Source organism: Kickxella alabastrina, assembly GCF_025024165.1.
Source record: "Kickxella alabastrina strain RSA 675 chromosome Unknown BX661scaffold_14, whole genome shotgun sequence".
Lineage (NCBI taxonomy): Eukaryota > Fungi > Kickxellomycota > Kickxellomycetes > Kickxellales > Kickxellaceae > Kickxella > Kickxella alabastrina.
The window spans coordinates 51723-75807 of NW_026251485.1; the positions used below are offsets into that span (position 1 = coordinate 51723).

The 24085-nt window shown below is 52.0% G+C and overlaps 7 protein-coding genes across 7 annotated transcripts; 3 read left to right on the forward strand and 4 right to left on the reverse strand.

Annotated features, from left to right (window-relative positions):
• Window positions 1-150: 150 nt before the first annotated feature.
• Window positions 151-3443, forward strand: BX661DRAFT_213631 (uncharacterized protein; the record flags this gene model as incomplete). The annotated part of the gene is made up of 4 exons (XM_051538744.1): window positions 151-544; window positions 941-1363; window positions 1393-1900; window positions 2117-3443. The coding sequence occupies 4 exons, from the start codon at window positions 151-153 to the stop codon at window positions 3441-3443; spliced, it is 2652 nt and encodes an 883-aa protein (XP_051390912.1).
• Window positions 3444-3519: 76 nt separating this feature from the next.
• BX661DRAFT_31842 (60S ribosomal protein L38) lies at window positions 3520-4190 on the reverse strand. Its single transcript, XM_051539065.1, has 2 exons — window positions 3923-4190; window positions 3520-3820 (listed from the first exon to the last, which is right to left on the reverse strand). The coding sequence occupies exons 1-2, from the start codon at window positions 3959-3961 to the stop codon at window positions 3596-3598; spliced, it is 264 nt and encodes an 87-aa protein (XP_051390913.1). The 5' UTR covers window positions 3962-4190; the 3' UTR covers window positions 3520-3595.
• Window positions 4191-5022: 832 nt separating this feature from the next.
• Window positions 5023-6390, reverse strand: BX661DRAFT_183702 (trypsin-like cysteine/serine peptidase domain-containing protein). The gene is given in 6 exon segments (XM_051536282.1): window positions 5023-5164; window positions 5182-5301; window positions 5447-5755; window positions 5776-5844; window positions 5888-6130; window positions 6151-6390. 6 exon segments carry the CDS (start codon window positions 6310-6312, stop codon window positions 5090-5092), a joined length of 978 nt encoding a protein of 325 aa, XP_051390914.1. The 5' UTR covers window positions 6313-6390; the 3' UTR covers window positions 5023-5089.
• A 283-nt stretch (window positions 6391-6673) lies between these two features.
• BX661DRAFT_183703 (trypsin-like cysteine/serine peptidase domain-containing protein) lies at window positions 6674-8474 on the reverse strand. Its single transcript, XM_051536283.1, is given in 6 exon segments — window positions 6674-7169; window positions 7226-7384; window positions 7411-7598; window positions 7771-8067; window positions 8094-8224; window positions 8242-8474. The coding sequence occupies 6 exon segments, from the start codon at window positions 8290-8292 to the stop codon at window positions 6796-6798; spliced, it is 1200 nt and encodes a 399-aa protein (XP_051390915.1). The 5' UTR covers window positions 8293-8474; the 3' UTR covers window positions 6674-6795.
• Window positions 8475-8975: 501 nt separating this feature from the next.
• Window positions 8976-14610, reverse strand: BX661DRAFT_198880 (uncharacterized protein; the record flags this gene model as incomplete). Its single annotated transcript, XM_051538273.1, has 7 exons — window positions 8976-9459; window positions 9503-11317; window positions 11349-11449; window positions 11488-11989; window positions 12037-12242; window positions 12281-14405; window positions 14444-14610. 7 exons carry the CDS (start codon window positions 14608-14610, stop codon window positions 8976-8978), a joined length of 5400 nt encoding a protein of 1799 aa, XP_051390916.1.
• A 1548-nt stretch (window positions 14611-16158) lies between these two features.
• Window positions 16159-17310, forward strand: BX661DRAFT_198881 (eukaryotic porin/Tom40; the record flags this gene model as incomplete). Its single annotated transcript, XM_051538274.1, has 3 exons — window positions 16159-16478; window positions 16638-16742; window positions 16884-17310. 3 exons carry the CDS (start codon window positions 16159-16161, stop codon window positions 17308-17310), a joined length of 852 nt encoding a protein of 283 aa, XP_051390917.1.
• Window positions 17311-17922: 612 nt separating this feature from the next.
• On the forward strand, window positions 17923-24008 carry BX661DRAFT_198882 (Sodium/hydrogen exchanger family-domain-containing protein; the record flags this gene model as incomplete). The annotated part of the gene is made up of 10 exons (XM_051538275.1): window positions 17923-18062; window positions 18180-18331; window positions 18432-19502; window positions 21233-21770; window positions 21794-22142; window positions 22190-22504; window positions 22552-23289; window positions 23330-23596; window positions 23620-23859; window positions 23895-24008. The coding sequence occupies 10 exons, from the start codon at window positions 17923-17925 to the stop codon at window positions 24006-24008; spliced, it is 3924 nt and encodes a 1307-aa protein (XP_051390918.1).
• Window positions 24009-24085: the final 77 nt, after the last annotated feature.

A 24085-nucleotide genomic window follows, 5' to 3' on the forward strand; every position in this document is an offset into this window, starting at 1 on the left:
GCATTTTTATACACCTTAAAAACATTCATATTTTCAGTATATTCACTACAAAAAACTTGTTTTTTATTGCATTTTCACCTTACCGTTTCCATATTCATTCACACCTTATTAACTTTCCAGCATCAAATACTTGCTGATATATAAGCCGATATGAGCAACTCTAGCTCAGACAAATCATATTTGCCCTCGCCGATCGGAGGGGGCGGACAATCGTCGTATCTAAACAAAGATGTTCGGCAGCCATCTGCTCTGCACCCTGCTGATCGGTCTTCTGCATCAGCTAGCGGGCCAAGCACCGAAAGCAGCAATGTACTGCCCACATCTTCGTCCTCGTCATCAGACAATGGTGTCTTTATCAAAGGAACCAACCCACCGCGTCCACCGCATCCACCGCCGCCATTAGCAACAACACAACCGCCGATAAAGCGCGACGGGACGACAAGCCCCAAAGAGCGGCCTGTGTTGCGGCTAGCCATGCTCAGTGCCCAGCAGCGTGCCGAAGCACACAATAACGGAGAGCAGTACCCGCCACGGCACCAGTCAGGTCACAGCCCTTGGAGCTGCCAGCCAGCGGATATTTCGCGCCCCGTGGCCCCATCCAACGCGCCCAAACGAGCACCACCAGACAGCCAACGCCAGCAAAGCCGCTGCAGCCACCGGCTCCCCCGAACGCAGGCAGTAGGCCTAAGAAGAGCCGCTTTGGCAGATTCCCCCAGGTGCTGCGGTTCTCATCCCGCGAATCCGTGCACATCATCGAAGACAACACCAGTAATTCACCCATGGGAGTGGGCGTAATCCCCTTTACACACCCATCGGCATGCCCGTTCCACCAACACAGTCTCTCGGTAATGCCGAGCCCAGCATCACCAATAGTATGTCGCAGGACCCGCCGGGTCTGCGCCGGCGGCTAACAAAGGCCACAACTAATAGCTTGGCGCAGCTGGGCCGTGCATTCAACCCGACTTCGAAAAGCAGTCCCGCTCGGACTCGGACTCCGACTACGGTGCAATGTCTGGCCCCGAGGACAATATGGAGAAACTATTGGAGAAGCACTCAAACAACGCTCTGCGTCCGCCGACGGACAATATTGCTGCCAATAACGCCGATATCACGAACACTCCGGACTTTTACCCCATCAACCCATCGACGCAGAACCCTGGCGTCATCCACGTCAGCATGAGCGGCCACCATGCGGCGCAGAACATCGTCGACTCGTTTCTCGGCACAATGGGCAAGTCAACCCATGAACACCAGAAGAAAACCGCCCAAAGCAAGGATGCTGCCGGCGCCACTGGCACAGACGATGCCACGCCGGCCGACTTGGAGGCAGGCCTTGGCCGGCCAGTGCCCACACGAACCAGCAGTTGCCTGGACAATATATGATGCCACCAGGTCTCGGGCCAACGCCGACATCTCTGCGAGGCGTCTACGCCAACCTGACCAAGCTGCAAGGTCGTATGGTCGAATACCAGAAGAAGCGCGACCAGCGGGTGCATGAGGCCGAGCGCAGAGAACAAAAGCGCCAGTCCGAGGAAGAAGAGCGGAAAAAGCGCATCGATGAGCGCCGTCGCAGGGACTGCTCCCCGCACAACGACGACCGGCTCAAGCGGCGCGCGCTGGATAAACTCGCAGGCATCAGAAACATGGCATACAGCACTCAGGTCAGATCAAGGACAGTATCGCCCTCGCCGGTTTCAATGAGCGCAATCGGCAGTGGCAGCGACCATGAAGGCAGTGGAAGCGAGCCGCCGCGGAACTCGTTTGTTCTGCAGAGTTTCCGCACGATGCCGCGCCCCGAATCCATCAGACATATGGTGGACGAGATTGGCGACAAGCACGCCACTATGCCCAGTACCATCACCAGTATCGGCCATCGACGCCTGGTGTCGCCACGTATACGGTAACACGGCGTCGGCACAGTCGACCGCATCATCGCCCGCAAGAAGTGCCACACAGACGCCCCCACGCAGTGCCACGCAGTCGCCGTTGATTTCGCCGCTAAACACGCCCGGATGGGACGAGATCATAGCAGCTGGAGGCATGCTGACGGATGGCAGTATCAGCGGCCAAGGGGCGCTTGGTGGAGCCGGCTCACGCTTGTCAGCGTTCAGCTCAGACAACACAATGAACTCGTTCGAATCCGAGCGGCAAAAAATCCTTGCGCAGCTGGCCGATATCTTCAACCGGCAGAACTTATTGCTGCTGATCAGCCGCGCGCTCATGGCCTTTGGCGCGCCGCTGCACCGGCTCGAGTCCAACCTGATTGCTACCGCGCTGCACTTGGACATTCAGGCTACCTTTGCCGTGCTGCCGGGAATCATCCTGATCTCATTTGGCAACGGCGACACGCGCACGTCGAGACATACATTGTGCGCACATCGGCTGGCTACGACATGCACAGACTCGAGCGCACAAACCGTACGATTCGCAGGGTGCTCAAAGGCCGCATTTCCGTTGGCCAGGGGGTTAAAAACATCGAGCGCATTTTGGCCACGCCGCCAATCTACCCCTGGTGGGTGATGGTCATGAACTATGTTCTCTGCTCCGCCGCTATCTGCCCGCTGTTCTGGAACGGCAGCTGGCGCGATGCCAGCGTCGCCGCCATGCTCGGACTAATTGTCAGCTTGCTGCAGCTGATGACCGGCCGCTTCTCGAATTACGCCAACCTGTTTGAAGTGTCGTCGGCGTTTATCGTCAGTTTCATCGCTGCGCTGATGCAGGACTACATCTGCTTTGCCACCGTGTCCTTTGCTGGAGTTGCCCTGCTGCTGCCCGGGCTCGCTGTGACAACATCTATCATTGAGATGGTCTCGCGCAACATGATAACTGGCACAGTGCGCTTCGTCTTCGCCATGGCGCGCTGCTTCATCCTGGGCTACGGTATTTCGGTCGGCTCCACGCTGGGCACCCAGGTGCTCGGCCGCTCGACGACCGTCAATCTGCTGGCAGACCAGATGAGCTCGTCAACCGGCATGGGCAACTGCAGCAGCGGGCTGAGTAAGTTCTGGTGGTTTCTCTTGCTTCCCCTGCTCAGCATCTCGTTCACCATTAGCATTTCGGGACATTGGCGCCAGTGGCCGTCGATGATGTTTGCCGGCTGCATGGCCTACACCGTCTCGTATTTTTCAGGCATGAGCACTGCGCTCGCACCCTTGGCGCCCGCCATTGCTGCCTTTGCGATGGGTCTTTATGCCAACGGCATGGCCTCGTTCTCGAACCATCGCTCAGCGGTCGAGCCCATCCTCGGCGGCATCTTGCTGCTGGTTCCCGGGTCGCTGGGATTGCGTACCGTCCTGGCGTTCATCACGTCCAGCGGAACCAACTCGGGCAACTTCTTGTACAACATGTTTGCCACGAGCCTGAGCATCGCCACGGGCCTGTTCCTCAGCGGCATGGTCGTCTTCCCACAACGCAAGAAGCGCGTTGGCCTAATGACATTCTGAAAAGATTTAATATTTTTAAAATAAATACTTTTTCTTGGCTTTGGACAGAAATCCATACGATTAATTTTTTGACAAAAAACTAACCACAAATATCAAAAAAAAGTCGAAAGAAACTCATTTATTGCAACGCCAATGCTACACATTTAAACTTTTTACTTCTTGGTCGACTTGTGGACGTCCTCGACCTTGAGGCCCGGGGGCAGGGACTGGCGGAGCTTCTGGGCCTTCTGAGCGTCGGCGACGGTCAGAGTGTACAGGTAGCGCGAGCAGCGAACCTTGAACTTGACGACCTTACCGGTCTTCTTGACGCGAACGCCGGCGGCGTCCTTGCGGCGGGTAACCTCGAGGAAGTTCTTAATGTCCTGGATCTGCTTGGGCTACAAAATGATCGCAACAATAATAAAAATTGATAGTGTCCGCTTTTAGTATACAATGCTGCCAAAAAATAGTTATCAAAGCTGAAAACCGTAATGCATTACATTCAATTCATTTAGCTGCCTTTTCGGGCACTGGCTCATCCTCCCTTTCGCAAGAGATTCAAATACCAACAACAAAAACTGCGGAATGCAAAATGCGAATGCCACAAGTGTTCAGTCTGACTAAAAAACATGCCTCCACGCAGACAAAAAGAGAAAGAAAAAGAGAAAGCAAAAGCAAACTGGCTGACTGGTCGCTAAAAAAACTGCCGATCAACAAAAAACAATGGTCCTCAGTAATAGCTCTGCAACTAATCGACTGACCAAGAAAAGCCATAACTGCAAGCAGCGTTGGGAGTCCAAGTCATACTGGCAACTCAGACAGCGCGCTAATTGCTTGCAGCAACAGTCGCATTAGCAATGCACAATGATTGCCAGTACGCCAAAAGATCAAGCCCTTCTCATTCAATCCAATAGCAGCAAGCAGCCCAAAAAACTATGCAACTCAGCCAGTGCACAATTGCGTAAAGAAAAAAAGGGTCAGTCCATTCGAAATTCAAAATGCCTGGTTCAATCATTGCATTAATGCAATTTTTGAATTTCGAATTCCATGATTCCAATCTCCTTGGCACAAAAAATACACTGGAAAATTGCAATTCTGCTACTGTTGTTGTTCGTTGTGTCGTTTGCATCCATTCTGCTGTTGTACGGAATCATAGATTCCAAGCGCGCATCCATTGTTTCCGTGTTTCTCTCTATCTCTTTCTCTCATCATCTGTTGCGCATCGTTCGCGATGGATTCGCCCGTACCATTGTAATAGAATATGGATTCCCAGCAAAAAATACTAGATATTTTATATATGTTGGTTAGCGAAGAGGAAGAAACCTCACATGCTTTTGGCCGATGTACTCCTTGAGCAAAAAAATTCCGCCACGCCCAAGCCAAGCCAATTTTAGCATGATTTAAAGCGCGTTATATTTAATTTATACACCTATTTCAACCGCTTTTGTCACTTGCTGCTTGCAGATTGGACCAACCAGCTTAGAAATAAGCTTGTGCGCGCGTAGGCACAGAATACGCACATGAGGGTAAAATATCAATTCAACTCGGCTCGCTGAGCTGATAATGAGGAACCCGTTCTCAAAATTTCAAATGAGAAATGCCAAACATGTGGTATATATTGTGTGAAAAATATTGAATTATGGAATATTGAAAATGCAAAAATGGATTTACAAGGCAAATCCCACTGCAGCAACGATGAAAGTTACCAGGGCCAAGTATCCGCTGTCGGCTTTTCGGACGGCCTGGCCTTTAAGGGTACAAAGTGGTACTCGCTGAGCTCAGGGAACCCTTGGATAACATTATTTTCCTTTTCGTCATCTAGCCCGGCAATCTCCTCCTCATTGCTTGTGCTGCTGCTGGACTTTTCAGAAGTGGTTGTCTTACTGGATTTTCAGCGCTGCTGCTGCTTGTGCTTCTACTGCTCGAGATTGATGAGGAAGATAAAGATGATGAAGACGATGAAGACGATGAAGATGATGATGGCTTGGAATATCGGCCGAGTTGCTGATGAGTAGGTCAGAAACATCCATGTTTGCCAGAGCAGCAATTTGCTCTGCAAACGGGTACAGCCATGTGTAGAAACCCATGGTTCCACCATAGACGCACTTCATATTAGCAGTGGCACTCTTGTACGAATATGTGGTGAGCCCCAGCAAAGCATAAGTGGTTTCAAAACTGTTCTCGTTGTTCGACGAGGAAGATGAGGATCCAGACAATTTTACAGGAGTAAGCACCGGGGCGCCAAAGTCCGCGCGACACGTGTTTAGATTGGAGCTCACGCGTGAGCAAATTTCGGTATCCGCGTTATAATGAGAATTGGCATCTTTACAGTACTGGGTGCTGTCAAAATCACATTCTTGTCCTGCAACTCATCCAGCGTCACTGTGCTGTCCATTGTGCTCAAAGTGGGAAACCCGACTATCTCGCGGGGTGTTGCTATTGTACTTGTCTGCAAATATCTTGACCGGGGTGGCCACTTTCGATGGCACCGCCTTGCTCAGCTCTAAGAGCGCAATATGGTTGTAGTACCCCATTGGAGGGAAATTCATGCTTGAATATGCTTTGGACACAGGGTAAATGTAATTTCCAATTTGTATTTTCATGTTGCTATAGTCTGTGTTAGCGTCGGGTACGGCGTCGACGCAGCTCTGGGCTGTCAGAACAAAATTTGGCGCAATTAGTACACCAGTGCATCCATTTATAACGCTCTCTGAATACCCGGAGTAACATAGACAATGTATTTGTGGTCTGTAATATCCACGATGCCACCTCCGACAATGCGCCGTGAGAGACCGGATGTGCTGTTGCCACTTCCCTGAAATCCAGAGGCAGAGGCAACCACTGCTCCAGCAAAAACAATGGCGCAAGCGGTGGTAATGCGATGATACATAATAAATGGTTGGTTTTGAGCGATTAAAGAAAATATAAATTTAAGTGTTGGAAATGTGTAAAGAGAAAATGAAAAGGCAATTTCGTTTATTAATGTCGAGCTATTGGGCGTGACAACCAAATTCTTTATTTATTATACATTTGCTGTTTTTCGGAGGGAACCATTGACTGCACGAGCTTTTGAAATAAAAATAGCGTTGCTTTATTTTTCTATTTTTCTTTATACATTATATGTAAAAGAGAATAAATAAAGGTATAAAGGAATGCACATTCGCGTGCTCAAAATTTTTATTTTCATTTCATAAAATGGGCCTTTTAATTTCTTTTTTCTTTTTTACGAATAATAAAGACAAACGCAGTGCCAAGTTTGGTGAGTGCGCGCTATTTAATTTATATTATTTAAAATGATTGTTGGTTTGCATATATAGTTTATATACCAAAAAATATTTAGATAAATATGAAAAAATACTTGGTTCATGTCCTATTAAAGTACAATTATAGATATGGCCAATATACCAGAGACCAAATACGAGCGAGTTGCAAATGCAAGTGCACTTCTAGCAGAGTTTGACGCTTCATTAGAAGAACTCGTAGATTCCACTTTCATGTTCATCGGGCTGCTGAATGCAGATCCTGTAGGAAGAACATTGCTTTCACTGGTTTTTCTATAAGTCTCGAGTAAGCTTGTGATGTTTAGGAATGGGCCGCTGTAAGTAATCGAATTGCTGTTTTTGGTAATGGTCGGGCTAGCATTGCTTACTGAAGAGCTGCTTTTGGTTTTGGAAGACTGGAAGCTATCACTAACATGAGACTGGGTGGTTTTAACTAAAGAAGGTTGGTTGCTCTTGCTTCCAGAAGCTGGGTACTTCCAACAAAAGAAGGTTGGTCGCTCTTGCTTCCAGAAGACTGGATACTATTGCTTTCAGAAGACTGGCTGCTCTCATTCAAAAGAGACATGGTGTTTTCAAATTCAGATAAGCTGCTTTCAAAAGTAGACGAGTCGCTCTCAGTGCTTTGCAACTGATAATTATACTCACTATCCAAGTTTCCTAGCTCCCTATTGTTATTGTCATCTACGGTGGTAACATTAGTAATCGACAGTCTTCCATGGTCAGACCAGCAGTATGAACAATCCATGGCAGATAAGCAGAAGCCCGTGTGTAAAACCCAGTGCCATCCTTCTGAGCACAGTATCCATTGGGGTTACCATCATTAATTGGTGAGTAACTCGTAATTCCCAGCAGCACATACGTGGCGTTTCCATTGTCACCGGCGTAGACAGCGGGCCTCCACTGTCTCCCATGCAGGTATCCACACCAGGCGTACCGTCAGTGCAAATAAGAAGGGACCGTATACGTCGCCGAGTTTTTCCTGCAGTACTCCTCGCTGCCACTTTCAAATCCACCTGCATGAGCTCCGCCGGTATCGATTCAATGTCTGTCGGTTGGTCATTCCAAACCCAGCGGCCCTCAGCGGCGTGCCAGTGTTAATAGGACCGGTGTAGATTTTAGTTGCCTTTGCAACACTCTCAGGAACTTCTTTTTCCAAAATAAGCAGCGCAATGTCATGATTCAGCGTGGCCATGGTGAAAATAGGGTAAGGGATGACTTGAGCCACGGAGTACCCCATGTCCGCCATACTGCTGTCAGGCGTCTTGTGCGTAAAATACACATTGTAGTTGGACGCGTTATAGGACGTATCTGTGCTGTAGATAGTGCAATGGGCGGCTGTCAGCACGACGTTTGGCGCAATTAGGCTGCCAGTCAGGAGGAGCCGCCACACCCGGGATGTGGCTTCAAGGAATGCAATGAGGCAAAGTCTGTTTGACCGGCTGGAGTTCCACCAGCAATACGCGCAATGGCCTTGGCTGCCAGTGCCAAGGTATCATCAGCTGTTGATGCTGGACTCGTCATCTCTGTTGCGCCGCCACGGAGACGTTAATACTCAGGGCAATGAATGAAAAGAAAAGACAAATACGCATGGTGGGATTTTTTTGTATGAGCAGTAATAGCAAAGAAAGAATAAATACAAGTATGGCTAAAGTTTATGATATGAAAATGAATAATCAAACAAAACAAAAAGTTTAATGCAAAAAAATGCTCGTCCACAAATCCTGTATTTGAAAAATATAGCTCAAAAAAAATAAATAAAAAAATAAAAAAAGCCAAAAGCAAAAAGAAAAATTATGTTAAAAGGTTCGAATTAAAATACAAAAAGAAAAAAGCTGGCATGAGCATAGTATAAAGAGGAAAAGAGTGAATAAAATAAACGCCAAGGCGATTTTACTGAGTAAAAAGAAATAAGTGAAATAAAATAGCTTTATTTCTAAAGTACAATGGATATAAGGCGGGTACAATGTCCACAGTTATATGTATATATAAAAAATAGCGGATAAAAGGATCCATATCAAAATGAGCTATCGACACTAATGACATTCAAAGTTCAACTAAATAAAAGGTTTCGTTGTGACTGTCAGACTAATTAGCATTTGGCAGCAGCAGTATCAACGAGTAATATGCCATTAACAATAATATGTGCGCCTAATGTTTACTAAATAAAAAACATAACATAAGTATACCACACATATATGCATGTCTGAAAATGTTTATAATACTTAGGAGTTCTAAAACACACCAGTTCATTTGTTACAATAAACCCAAAAGTCTAGTCTTCGAGCAACTGGCGACGCCTGGCAGCCCGACGCTCGGCAGCAGTGTCCATGTCGTCGGCGGCCATCTCGTCTTCAGAGATAGGAGACATCCACTCAGCCCCGCCGCCAGAAGAATTGAGCTGCTGGCGGCGCAGTAGTGAGTTTCGGGTGGACGACGATGGAAGGGGCGGAACCTGCTGGAACTCATCCAGAGCATCGGGACCCGGCCCTTCCTCGTCCTCCTTAATATCCCTCAACATCTGCAACGCCTTGATCGAAATGCTAGTGCGATGCACGCTGCGGCGCACGCTGCTGCGCCTGCGAATGCTCATGAGCTCGCGACGGCGACGCCGCTTTGTGGCCTCGACACGCTCCAGATCCGTACCGGCCATCAGCGACTTGAGAAGATCATCAACGGCACCGTTCTCGCCGCCCATTTGTCCACTCTCAGCGGCATCCGATGACCCAGGAATATCGTCCGAATCCATCGAATGTTCGCTGACTCTTGCGAGGGGTGTTGATCTGCTCTCTGATACGTGACGCACCAGTGGCCAGTCGGTTGGCGCGGTTCTCCTTGACCATGCGCTTCTGCTCGATCTGGGCCTCGATCTGCTTGCGACGCTTTTCGGCATTGCGCTTGCGCTCGCGCTCCCTGTTGTTGTCCTTGGAGACCTGGTTGAAGGAGGCCGTAAAGGTCTTGAAAATCCAAAGAACTCCTCGGGGCCATTGTGCGCGGATCCTCGCCATAAAGCAGGACTGAGTTGCTGTAGGCCTCCTCCATCGCGTTGAACTGCGACAAAGCGCCTCATACTGCTCGGCGGCCTCGACGACAAAGCGGCGAATGGTCAGCAGGAAACGATCCTGAGGGTCGGACGCTGAGGTCGCGCCCGTGTTGCCGCCGAAATTGCTTGCGTTGCTCCAGAAGACTCGTTCCCGACTCGCCAGCGGCTCCCCTGTAGCATCAGCCACAGAGCCGTCACCGCTAGGCTTGTCGCCTTCCATGGCAATCTCCTTAAGCTCCTTTTCGCGCTGCTCGCGCAGCAGCTCGAGCTCGCGCTTGGCCTCGGCCAGACGCACGCGCATGTCGCTCAGCTCAGCCTTCATCTCGGCGTGCGACACGCGGCAGCCCGAGTCGACAGGCCTGAGCTCCTCGAGGAATTCCAGGGCCCCGGGGAAGGTCTCCTCAACGGTCGACGCGACGAAATGCAGCAGTGTTGTCTTGTTGTCCTCCGCCTTGGTATCCATCAGGCGGTTGAGCGACGCAATCTTGAATCCAAAGGCGCCGCCGCGGAAGCCGGAACCGTTCATAAAGTTACCAATGGACAAAACAACCTCGAGCACCTGCGGGAAATGCCGGCTGGTGGCCACGGCGTGAGCGGCAGTCATAACAGCGGCGACATCCTGTTGCAAGTCACGGAAGTTCTCAGGCCAGGTTGCCCATGTGGCCGTAACGCGTAGCCTCTGCTCGTACCGCCACACCTTCATAGTCTCGAGAAAGAAGCGGTCCGGGCGAGCCAGCCGCTTGCGGTCTGGCCGACCCTGGTATGCCGTCAGCAGGCCGCGCTCCTCGGGCGTCGGCACAAAGGTCAAGAGCTGCTTGAGGAAGTTCTCCGTGATCGTCGCTGTGTCCATGCGCAGGAGAGCGCGGCGGATATCTCTGAACGAGTACTTCTTCATCATTCCGAGCATGATGTTGATGTCGTACATCCGCTTTGTGTCGAGCACCGATATCTCTGCCTGTTCCTTCTCCTCACGCTCCTTGCGCCGCTTCTCGCGCAACGCAAAGAGGTCGACAGTCTGCTTGGCAGCAAACATCTTCTCCAGGTGCTCAAAGGCGCCCGTAGAGTGCAACGTGTCCAGGACATGCTTCTCCTTGACGCCAGCGCGGTCCTCCAGCTTGGACCACAGCGAGGACTCGATGTTCTGGTCGTTCATCTTGTCCCACTGCAGCGCCTTCAGCTTGACCTTGGGCACATAATGCAGCTCCTTGCGCCGCAGCGGCCCAACAGCGTTGCCCCTCCGGGTGGTGGCGGCGGCGGCGGTCCTCCACCACCCATCCTCGGCACCATCGGGAATCCTGGCGCTGGAGGCGGTGGTGGTGGCGGCGGTGCCGTTGTATTGCCGCCCGGCTTGGAAGAGCGCAGCTGCACGCCCGCTAGCGCTGCTAGAGAGGGCCTGTTCGCTGGGCTCGCATCCGACCGCATAAACGGCGGTGGTGGCGGTGCTGGTGGCGGCGGCGCGCCTGCCAATGTTGCGCCTGCCATGCCCGGCGGCAGTGGCGGGGCTGCAGGAGGCGGTGCTTTTCCTAATGGTGGCGACATCGAGGGTCTGATAAACATGGGTGGCAAGGGCGGCGCTGGAGGGGGCGGTGACACGGAGCCTGGCACAGATGGGCGAGCTTCTGCAGCGGCAATGCACCAGCCATCGATGGCAGTGGCGGAGCAGGCGGCGGCGGCGCCGGCGAGGATGACGACGACTGCGTCTGTGTCTGCAAGTCTGGCGGTGCGGTGGCTGCTGGGTCGAAACCAGCCGCTTCGAACTGTTGGGCACTGGGCAAAGGCACACTGGCGACAGACGCAGCAGCTGCTGACGCCTGCGCAATGTCGGCCGCGCCGATGGTGTTCTTCCTGCGCCCAGCTTGCGCTCAAGCTCGGAGGCAAACTCGGCCAGCCGCGTCGGCGCCGAAAACACCGAGTCCATGGTCACTGTGCCCATCTTCGCGCTCGTCGGCGTTTTTTCGCCAGGCCTTGCCGGCTCTGGCAGCGGCGCTTCGAGCACCTTGGCAGGAGGCTTGGCGCTGCCAACCTTGCGGACGGGCATGCCCTGGCCGGCCTCCAGAAGAATCTGCTCAAGCACTTGGCGTGCTTCGGTCATGCGGTTGAGCTCGGGGCGCTGGCGCTTGAGCTTCTCGATCTCGGCCAGCAGCAGGTCGTGGTTGAGCACAATCTCGTCGGGGTTGTGCTCTGAGGGCTCGAGCGCAATGCCGCTGCGCAGTACCTCATTTTCCAGCGTCAGGTCATCCTTGAGCCTGCGCAGCATGTCGTGCTCGCCGGCCTCGTCCTGCAGGCCGAGTACAGCTGCTTGAGTTGTGAGTCCTGCTTGGCCAGCTTCTGCGTGAACTGGTCGCGCAGCTCCTTGATCTGTGTCTGCAACGCCTCAATCGTGTGCCGCGACATCCGCAGCAGGTCCTCCAGCGCAAAGATCTTGGTCTTGAGCGTGCCCACCAGGCCCTCGGACTTAAGCGAAACCTCGAGCTCCAGCTCGTTCTTCTGCCGAGTCACCTTTCAAGCTGCTCGCGCAAGTCCTTGGCCTCGCGCACAGCCTCCTCAAGTTGCTCCTCATTGGAGAACTTGTCGATGATACCGGCTACGCTTACGCCGTACTGCGTGGAGAACGACTCGCCGGCGCGGTTACCGCGCGGCCGCTCGTCCATGTCGTTCTCGCTGTCGTAGTCTGACGGCAGCGTCTCACCATTGCGGATATCCATGACGACCTGCGTGGTAATCTCGTCCAGCAGCTGGAAATACCGCGCCTTGTTCGCCCGGCCGCCGTCGGCACTGTTAGCTGCGCCAGGTTCGGCGACGTAGTCATCGCGTAGCAGCAGCAGGCGCTGCAGAATGGACAGAAAGTGCTCACGCGACCGGTCGTCATCCTCGATCTGGGCCAGAATAGCTTGGAACACCTCGTCATGGTCGGTCATGTCCTGCATGATCTGCTGGTTGTAAATATCTAGCACGTCCGTGTGATCCTGCTCGGCGTCCTTGTCGAACTTGTTGATCTGTAGGGAGATCAGCGGGCTGTCAAACCCACTGCGCAGCTTCTTGATGATGCGCGACAGGCCGGCGGCGTTGAGCTGACTGCGGTAGTGCATACGCATCTCTACGTCGTCGGACACGCCGACCACAGCGTTGACAAAGATCATGCTGGACAGGATGTAGTCGATCAGGTCGCGGTCGGCGGTGCCGCCCATCTGACGCAGCTCCTCGGACACGCCGACTTTGCTGCCCATGCGGCCGCGGCCGTCGATGGCCAGCTCCAGAGCGCGCATCCACGGCTCGAAACGCTTCTGCATCTCGCGGAACTTTTGCAGCTTGTCCAACCCCTTGAGCACAGTGGCGTGGCCCGATGGCACGTTGAGGTAGCATATGTACGTCAGGATCTCTGATATCAGTCGCCGCGTTAGCAGCGAGGGGGCATCAATCGAGAAACACAGGTTGTGCACACCGGCCGGGTTGCGCAGGACGTCCTGGGCGCCGCACTGGATGTTAACCATAGACTTGATGCAGCGGATGATCTCCATCTCCTTGGTAATGTCGTCGCCCTTGCGTGTGCCGGCGTGGTTCAGGATGCCCAGGCACTCGGTCAGCGCCTCCAGGCCTTGGATCTCAACAAACTGCTTGACCCAGTTAACCGGCTGTGTTGACACGCACACGCGTAAGTGTACCAGCATCTGCTTGGGTAGCGACCGGATGTCAGTCTCGGTCAGGTACCGGTAAAAGTACTCGGGCGCGTTGCCCTTGCTGTCCATCTGGAACGACTCGAGCTGCCGGTGCTGCTTCAGGAGCTTGAGCTTGTTGGGCACCGACATCTTCTGCATCTGCATGCGCTGCGCGTCCTTGATGTCCATCTCGTCCATCAGCCGGCCCAGCATCAGGTTGATCTCCTCTTCGCTGATCATGTCCGGGTCATACTCCAGCGACGCTGCGGGCGTGGGCCCGCCGATGGCCGGGACTCCGCTGCGCCGCCCGGCGCCGCCTCCGCCGCTGATACTGATGTTGCTGGCAACTGACACTGTGCTGGGCGAGTGTGAGAACTGGCCGCCTTGCCGCCCGCTGACGCCAGCGCTGCGCATCGAGTGAGTCGAGTATGTCGAGTCGCGCTGGTCGCCGCTCATGCCGATGCTGTTGCTGATAGCATTCGGCACTACCGACGACAGGGGAATGCTCCCCCGACCCCCGACAGTGCCACCGCCGCCAGCAGCCGAGCTGCGAGTAGACCTCAGCGATCCCCTCGGCGTGTTTCCGCCCATGCCTCCGGGCACCTCGTCGGCGCTGCGCACATCGACATATCCGCTCATATGGCTGCTGGTATTCGAAACGGTCGATACCGTGCGCTGCGACGGCGTCTGCAGAGCCGTTGGTGTCGAGTCCTTGTCGTGGTTGCGTTGCCTCCCGGCCATACCTGGCGCTGGCTGAAACATCTCGCCCTGCTGCACCGGCGTGGTCGACCTGTTCCCGTATTCGTTGCTGCCTGTGCTCAACTGCGAACTGCGCGCACCGGGCACCGCGCCCGTCGAGCTGTGCGATTGCCGCCGCTGCTGGCGGTACGACTTGTAACGATCGCGGAATTCCTGGTCTCCAAAGCTGTTGCTTGGGTACTCGCCCTGGCTTGGACTGTGATGTTGTGCTCCCGTGTTGCGCATCCCACCGCTGCCATTGCTGCTGCTGGGAATGTTGGTCGCATGCTACCAAAGGATATAAACGGCTCCAGGTTGTGGATGGGCTCTGATATTGTCGCCGGGTTAATGCTACCCGTGTTGCTAGCGTTGTTGGCGCTGCTACTGCTGTTGTTGCTCGTGGTGCCTGCGCCCGGAGCGCCTGGGCCGTGGGGCGACTGTGGAACACCCTTTTTGCGCTTCCAAAACTCCATCTACAAAAAGATGGATAGAGAAAACATCACAATGCTCGTTGGTCAGTATAAATATCAAGCAAAGGGTAAAAATTATGAAACCAACTGTGAGGTCATGCGAGCGGCGTTTTAAATCGCCCAAAAACGCATTAGCTTTTCTTGTACCTTTTTTCGTCTATGCTGTCGCTAAAATGCGAGGGCGAGGGCGAGAGGCGAGTGCGGTTACTATGCGGTCCTTGTTTGGTTGGCGCTAGAGCTGTCGGAAGTTTAAAAATAATAATTGATAAAACCAAACCGCAACACGGCACTGGTCCTGGTCACTTTTTAAGGAAAACAAAAACTCTACACAAGTAGGGAAACAAGACAAGGCGAATTTCGGTGTATCCAAAGTATCGAGATGGGAATGTTTTGGTTCCGAAATGAATAAAAAAATAAAAAATAACGGCTAGCAATGCAAATAAAGAAATGTCGGTTGTTCCCAGTGTGGCTCGTGTCGTTGTTGCTGCGCCTGTGTTGTTTGCTGCAAGCGGAATGAGACCAATAAAAAATACTAAAAGCCAACTGAAACAAGAAAAAACAAAACCAATTCGGGAAGCGAGAGAAAATAATAGAGAAAAATATATTTAAACACAAACACACATGGTGCGTATGAGCAGGCCTGGTGATTGAGTGCAATTGGTGCAGTGTTGCTGTTATATTTATTGCAGTGACGAAAATAGGGCGTATTCATCCCATCTGTTTGACCAATCGCCACGCGTCATTTGCATGTTTGAAGAAAGGCAAGCATATTAAATCGAGCAATCGGTGTGCGTGCGTGTGTTTGCTTGCTTACGTTGCTCTTTTTTTCAGACCCAACTGTTTGTTCAAAAATGGGGGTGCGTATAATAGGGCCACTCCGACAGCTGGACGTTGGATTGAGACATGCACAGGTCGATATCGCATGGCAATTGAACGCACTTACCAAGCACTTTCTTTTATTTTTTTAAAAAAATTGGATGTAAACTGGGTATAAAGTGAGCGCAAACACATCAAGTGCATATGTTTGCTTTAGCAAAATGCCAGCTCCAATGCATGCTATTCTGCACATTTCACGCATGTAGCATACATTTTGTTCTTCCCGGCATACAAGAAAGAAGCAATGCCAGCCAGCATATGATTTGTAGTGCCTTTTTTAAAATAAAAATGCAAGACCGTGTGAGCGTGTATGCGCGTGTGGTGTGGCTATTTTGTTCGCAGACGAAGCAAATCTCGTTTTTTTCCGCCATTTCGCCATCGCGCCGTTTCGCTCGTGGCTCGGCGTAATCATCAAACGTGGCATAATTTTCTGCCAATCAAATTGAATTGCACGTGATCTTATCGGCTGGCAATGGAAAATGGGATCTAGTTTGCCTGAATCAACCAGGCTTGTGCGACGAATCTTCCTAGAACACGAAGAGGAAAAACATTGTGCGCGCAAAAAACGGCGAGTCAGCCAGTCAACGCGGCAGCATTTTTCTTTTTCTTCTTTCGTTAAGATTCCTTTATTTTTCACTTTTGAATTTCAGCAAATCTCACATCCACTCCATAAAAATGATTCCCCCCAACTACTCCGATATCTGCAAGCCCGTCAACGACCTGTTCAGCAAGGACTACCCATTCGGTGCCGTCAAGCTCGAGGTCAAGACCACCACCGCCAACGGCGTTTCGTTCACCGTCAACGGTGCCCAGGACATCAAGTCGGGAGCCATCATTAGCGAGCTCAAGACCAAGTACGCCGACAAGGTCAACGGTCTGACTTACACCGAGTCGTGGAACACCGCCAACCTGATCACCGGTCAGGTCGAGGTCGCCAACAAGTTCGCCAAGGGCCTGAAGATTGAGCTTTTCGGTTCGTCCGCCCTCAACTCCAAGTAAGTACATACACAAAAAAAACACTGTCGAATATCGCCCGAGTAAACAAGGTCGATTTGTTTATCGGACTAGTGTCACCACCACTTCAATACCTCACTACACCTCTGTGGCTGATCTCCCGATTATTTATTACTTCTTTTATTATTTTGTTTTTGTAGCAAGCGCGCCCTCCGCTCCAAGATCAACTACCAGCAGGAGAACATCTTTGCCCGCGTTAACGTCGATGCCCTGAACCCCGCCGTCACCGCCGATGTCACCGTCAGGTAAGTTTTGCGCGATTGCGTATCATGTATTATGTGTGCCTTTTTCATCCTTAATGTATTGTCGGCAAGCAAAGGGCGATTCATTCACTAAAAAAGATTGTCTTGTTGTATTTTGCACACTTATTCCTTTGTATCGTGTAGCCGCGAGGGCGCCCTTGTCGGTGCTGAGCTCGCCTACGACGTCAACAGCGGCGCCGTGACCAAGACCAACTCGACTCTTGGCTACGCTGGCCCCGACTACCTGCTCACCCTGCAGGGCAACAACTCGCTCAACCTGTTCCAGGTCGCCTTCTACCAGCGCGTCACCAAGAACGTCGAGGCCGGTGCCCGCGCCGTCTACGACTACAAGAACCCCGAGGGCGGTGTCTCTGCCGAGATCGCCAGCAAGTACATCCTCGACAAGGATGCCTACGTTAAGGCAAAGGTCGACAACGCCGGCCGCCTGGGTCTGTCGTTCACCCAGCTCCTGCGCCCTGGCGTCAAGCTTTCCCTGGCTGGTCTCTTTGATACTGCTCGTCTTCAGGAGAACACGCACAAGCTCGGTGCTGCTCTGACCTTCGAGGCTTAAGAAGAACTAATCTTATTATTATCGTCTTTCCTTTCTCAATCATCTCTTTTTTTGATTGTTTAAAATATTGGTTTTAAATTTTTAAACGTAAACATTTGATCTAGACTTTTTTGTGACTGCCAATTATCCGTCTGTGCTATAAATATGCACCCAGCATTTAGCCCGCAACAAATAAAAAAATTAAAATATTAGCAGCACTATTGTTTCAAATAATTTTCAAAGTCGCAGTAGTATGAACACCAGATGTTTTCCCACAAAAATATAAACATCGTCTCGTCTTGCATCACACGTCATAAATAGCTTAGACATGGGCGCCTAAATAAACTACAAGGACAATGGTTATTATTACATAGTAGAATCGGCGTAGCTATGGCTTCAGTTGTTGAAATTGACAATGTTTGGCAAAGTTCGGAAGAGCTAGCAAAAGAAAAAACGGAGAGTCCTGGGACTCCTTAAATATAAGATGCGCGCGAAGCCCATACAAATTAATCAGCGATTTTATTTTTTGTCCTCTTTTTTCCTGTGTATTTTGCAAAGTCCGACGATATATATCAAATCAAATCAAACCAGTTATTATTGTACTATATCCTATTCTTCATTATTAAACATATGATGTCCGGCCTCGGCAGCTCGCACAACAGGGTGTCAACCTCGGCATTTAATCACAAGCGCGGACCGCCGCTGTCGCGAGTGTTTGCGGTAGATGTGCACGATGTCGACAGCGACAAGTTCCAGGACTCTCAAAACGCCGGGTTCAGTTGGTACATCTCATGACCACGCTCCTGGTCTCCCTATCGGCAGTCAACATCGGCTGGTCGATAGGGATAACCACTTTAGCAAATCCGTGATCTGCAAATTGCACCCTACAGGCCTATGGAAGCACAATCTGCGAACGAGTTCCCCGACCGCATTCCGTTTAGCGAAAGCGCCTGGTCGGTGGCCATTGGCATTCTCTCTGTTGGTGGCCTCATTGGAGCTCTGATTTCGGGCGCAATCGCGACAGAATCGGGCGACGCAACGCGTTGGTCATCAATAACGGTTTTTTCTCGCCGGCTCTGTCCTGATGGGCACCTCCACAACGGCACTGCATTTTTCGCTCGGCCGCTTCGTCATGGGCGTAGGCTGCGGCGTGGCATCAGGAGTGGCCACCATATATGTCGGCGAGATTGCGCCCATTCGGTGGAGGGGATTCTATGGCACGTTTTTCCAACTCGCCTTGGTGCTCGGCATCCTCATTGCGCAGCTGGTCGCCATGTATGTTACAACTGGACTGCAATGGCGCATTGTCGTGGCGCTACCCGGTGTGTTATCTGTTGTTCAGATTGCGCTGCTCCCGCTGCATGTTGAGTCTCCAATTTACCTGATTAAGGCCCGCCATGTTAACGAGGCCCGCCATGCACTGCTCAAGTTGCGTCGCGGCTTTGATGTGTCCACAGAGTGGCAGGAGGGCTTGGCTTCGCTTGACAGCGGCGAGGCCGACACGTACAGCATCTCTGTTGTTGCCCGAGAATCGCCTGTTCAGAGCGAGCCGCAGTTAGCTAATGCGGCGCAGAACGACAGCAATGCCACGATGAAGTATATTGCGGCACAGACCCAGCAGCTAGCCAAGATCTCCCCCTCCGGATCTGCTTCTAATCCAGATAACTCCTCGCCGACCGTTTCGACATTGGCCGCGCCAGAGGCCAGGTTTATTCCGCCGATCAGCATATGGCACATTGTATGTGGCCGCACCCGCGACGATCTCAGACACCTGGTTGCATGCAGCTCGGTGCTCATGGCGCTCCAGCAGATGGCTGGAATTGCAACCATCTTGTTTGGCGGCAACGAGATGGCCAACGCAGTCTTTTATCCGGAATTCCCTTTGAGCGCGCCTTGGACATGCATCCTCATTTGCCTTACTGCCCTGCCGGCCATCTTCCTCTGCATCCTGTTGGTAGATAAACTGGGCCGCCGGCCATTGCTTCTGGGCAGTCTCGGTGGAATGGCGATTTGCAGCATCCTGGCAGCCATAGGCATGATCTTTAATATCGGTGCGTTGATCATTGCGGGCGTATTCGTGTGCTACTTTATGTTCAATTTCGGTCTGGGAACTATCCCTTGGTTTTTTGTCTCCGAGAGCGTGCCCGCGTATGCCCTGGGGGCTACCACGGTGCTGGGTTGCTCACTGAACTGGGTGCTGGCCACTATCCTTGGTCTCTTGGTTCCTATCATTGGAGAGCAGATCCAGGCTGCTTGTTTATTGTTATTGGGTGTATTTGTATGATCGGATTTGTCTTTGTCATGGTCTGTGTACCTGAAACTATGAACAGATCAGTGACGAGAATTGTCGCGAAGCATGCTGGACCCTTGCATACTGTCATCAAGTTTCACACCAGGGCAACCAAAAAGATGTAATTTTTTTCAAATATTTTTATTGTTTCTTTTTTTTTAAAATTCCGTATATTGTTATTTTTGTATATTGTTTTTTTACGTCAGTGTGCTTGTTTGTTTGGGTTTAATTTAATTAGCCATTCAATTTTAATGTACATGTTCTATTGTGTGCGAATGCAAATGCGTGCGTGAGTGTTCATGTGAGCACAGGCACGTTTAATTTTTCTTCTAAATATTGTCAGAAAATATGATCTACATGTTTCTGTACTTTGCAAAATTATTCCATGTGAAAACAACTGCAAAATTATTCCATGGGAAATAAAAATATTACATAGTTTGTTTTCACATGATCAATTTTTATATAAATAAAAAATTGGGTGTTGCTGGTTTTTCTGATCCATCTTTTTTGGTTTGTTTTGCGACCCGTGCTAATAGAGCAAATAAAAATCCTCAGTAAATCCACAAACATTATGCATATAATTTTTGCGTTTAAATTTTTTTTGGTTTCAGTGTGCTTGTAAGAAAACCAAACAAAATATATAATAAAATATCGTTGTCATCGGAAGCACACTGCTTTTTTAAAGTGAATATAACAAGCTTCCAAAGAATATACTTTTTAGGCTGCAATGGGATAGAGTGCACATGTACACAATATGTTTGATTATAATTATTGCTTTGTTTTCAACCTTGTCAGAAATAAAAAAGAACATTCATAAATGCACACTTGTCATTTGTCATTTGATACACAGCTGTTTGGAATAAGTGCATGGATGACCCAGAATATTAGCTTTTACCTTTGCAGTGTATTGTGGCCAAGTGTAATTTATGTAGGATATCTTTTTTCTCAAAGAGACGCGCTATCAATACAATGTGGGGTGGTGGAAGGATATATTCAATACCAACCAATCAACTGCTACACGCGAGCTATTTTTTTTGGTATTCCAGAACCTATTTTGAATGTTTTTTGTGTGGCATATTTGTCGGCAGGTAAATACTCAAGTTTTGATAAAAAAATCCATTTCATTTTTGTAATAATGGCTGAACAATGCACTGTTCTTGTCTTTTCAGCAAAAAACACAAATAAGCGGCTTATTTGGGTTGATGTTTAGCATATGCAAAGATAAAAGAAATCAAGCAAGAGGTTTATTCTTACAGAATGAAAAAATAAAGAGAAAAATAATCGACACTGACATTTGCACCTGTCAAATAGAGATTCTATATAAAGCAAGACATTATTTGTGCTGGTTCAGATTTTGTCAAAACATTGCTAATTTTTTTATATTTTTTATTCGAGAAAAAGCGAATTTCTGTCACTGTAATTTCAAGTATCCATCGAAGGCTTGCTATATTTTTCATTTTCAAAGCATATTTAGAAACAAACGCGGCACTGGTATAAACAAAAAAGCAGGCTTTACTATTGTATTATCAGTCTTTTCTCTCCATTCCTCTATTTCTCCATAATTATTTTTCATATTTTTGATTTTATTCTCACTCTTAAACCTCCCCCTTTTTCAACATTTTTTAGTTTTGTAAATGGCGGGCAGCGTCGAAGCACCAAGTATCATTTCGGGGCGCAACCCCATTGCCTACTCCGCCAGCAACCCCATCGTCCTGTTCATAGTCCAGCTCCTGATCATCATAAGCGTCTGTCGGTTCCTCCACCTATTCCTCAAGCGGCTCAACCAACCAACAGTCATCTCTGAAATCATCGGCGGCATTCTTCTCGGACCCACAGTGCTAGGCCGCTGGAAAGCATTTACAGCCAACGTCTTTCCATCGGAGTCCCTAGTCAACCTCAATCTCATGGCGAACTTTGGCCTGATCATGTTTCTGTTCATCATCGGGCTGGAGCTGGACCCACGGATCCTCAAGCGCAACATCCGACGCAGCATCATGATCAGCGTAGCCGGCATGGCGCTGCCCTTTGCCTTGGGTGTAGCAACAAGCTACGCCCTCTACCACGTGCTGCTGAACAACGAGGGCCGGTTCCACATATTTATGCTGTTTCTGGGCGTCGCCATGGCGATTACAGCGTTCCCCGTGCTGGCGCGCATCCTGACCGAGCTCAATCTCCTCAAGACCATCGTCGGGTCAACAGCGATCTCTGCGGCAGCCATCGACGACGTCGTCTCATGGTGCATGCTGGCCTGGTCATCGCATTGACAAACAACTCTACAGGACTGACCGCGCTCTGGGTGCTTCTGGTGGGCGCCGGCTGGACACTCTTCATTGTCTTCGCCGTGCGGCCAGCCTACCTGTGGTACCTTCGACGCGTCGGCTGCCTGCGGGGTCGCGAGCCCTCGCAGTTTGTCCTGTTCCTGACGTTCGTGCTAGTCCTGGTGTCTGCATTCTTCACAGACGCCATCGGCATCCACGCGATTTTCGGTGCATTCATCGTTGGTGCCATTGTGCCTCACGACGGCGGGTTCGCAGTCAAAGTAACCGAGAAGATCGAGGACGTCGTGCAGATCTTTTCCTACCGGTCTACTTCACACTGTCCGGGCTCAAGACCAACATGTCATCGCTTGACGACGGCAAAACTTGGGGGCTGCTGATCCTCGTCTGCTCCGTGGCGTTCATTGGCAAAACTGGCGGATGCTCGGTGGCGGCGCGGCTTAGCGGGTTCTCGTGGCGCGAGGCTCTGACAATCGGCGTCCTGATGGACTGCAAGGGCCTGGTCGAGCTTATTGTGCTGAACATTGGGCTGCAGGCCGGCGTCATCGACACGCGGATCTTCTCCATGATGGTGGTCATGGCGCTGGTAACCACCATCATCACGGCGCCGCTGGTCGCCTGGCTGTACCCGCCCCACCGCCAGACGCGGGTCGAGGGCGCAGACGACAATGGCGCGACACAGGCAGCATGGCCAAGCGCCGCGGCCCGCAAGCAGACAGCCCCATGCACGTGCTCGTTGTGTTCAGCCAGCTGGCACAGGTGCCGGCAATCATGACGCTGCTCGGCCACCTGCACCGGCACCAAAAAAACCAGCAGCAAAGCCACCGGCCGCTGCGCGTCTTCGGGCTGCGGCTCCTAGAGCTGACCGGCCGAGACTCGTCGATCATGCAGCAGTACGAGTCCGAGCTGCTCGCGGCCAACGACCCCGTGCTGTCGACGTTTCGCGCGTTCGCGCGCATCGTGCAGATGCCCTTCGACGCGTCCCTGGCGTACAGAGACCGCGAGCGCTTTGTCGACTGCGTCTTGGAAAATGCGCGCGACGCCGGCGCTGAGATGACCGTGGTGTCGGCTTTCGGGCGCAACAGCAGCACCAAGGGCGGGCCGCCAGCGGTTGTGCCCGGGTGGTTCGAGGGCATGGGCTGGGGGTTCACGGCGGAGCAGCAGGCCGAGTTTATCGCCGCGCTGTTCGCCAGGGCGCAGGGCACCGTCGGCGTCTTCATCGACTGCAGCGGCACCGACGGGGCTGAGGGAGCCGGCCGAGCCGACGGGGCCGGCCGAGCCAGCGCCAGCGCCAGCACCACGGGCGCGGCACCAATGCGGGAGGAGCCGCTGGTGGTTGTTCCGTTCTTTGGCGGCGCCGATGACCGCCAGGCGCTGCGGCTGGCATCCGACCTGTGCACACACGCGGGCGTGCGCCTGCTCGTCTGGCGCTTCGTCAAGGCAATGTGGCGACGGCCAGCGACGTTGTGCTGAGGGAGGACCGGTTCCCGCGCGGCCCGCGCCAGCGTTTGTGCGCAGCAGCCGGTCGGATCTGCTGCTGAACCGGGCCGCCACGCGCGTCGATGATGAAGGCGGCGCGGCGCTTAAGGACGAGGCAGAGGAGCGCAGCAAGGATGCCGCATTTCTTGCTGCGACGCTGGACCCACGCGCTGCCGCGAGCAGGCGCTGGACCAGGCTGGACCAGGCGCTGGGTGTTGTGCCCACGGCGCACTCGGCGTCGGCGGAGCCGCCCGGCGGCGGAGTCCGGCATAAGCTCACGCAAAGCTGCGTCTGCGGCCACTGAGCCAAGCAAAGGACGCCGGGCCATCGCCATCCGCCGAAGCTGCTGCTGGTGGCGGGCCGCGCGCCACGCGGTTCCCCAATGCGACCATCGAGACCATCGTCACGGGGACGCCTCTGCAGACGCTGCTGCTGCGCGCGCGCCAGCTGTCCTCCGCCGACCTCATTGTGTGCGGGCGCTCGGTGCGCGGCGGCCTGGCGTATCACAACAACGAGCAGGAGCTCGTGCGTATACGCCGGCGGGCCACCGCCATACAAAGCTCGAGCGGCAGCGCGCGCTGGGCACGGTCACGGAGTACCTGCTTGGCTTCGGCGCCGACGCCGGCATCCTCGTAGTGCAAGGCTGGCAAGAGGCACCTTCTACAAAGGCTTGAATAATTGAGCAGTTTTCGGGTCAAAGACAGTGGGGATTTAAACAAATCTATTTAGAATATCCCTATGCGCTCATTAG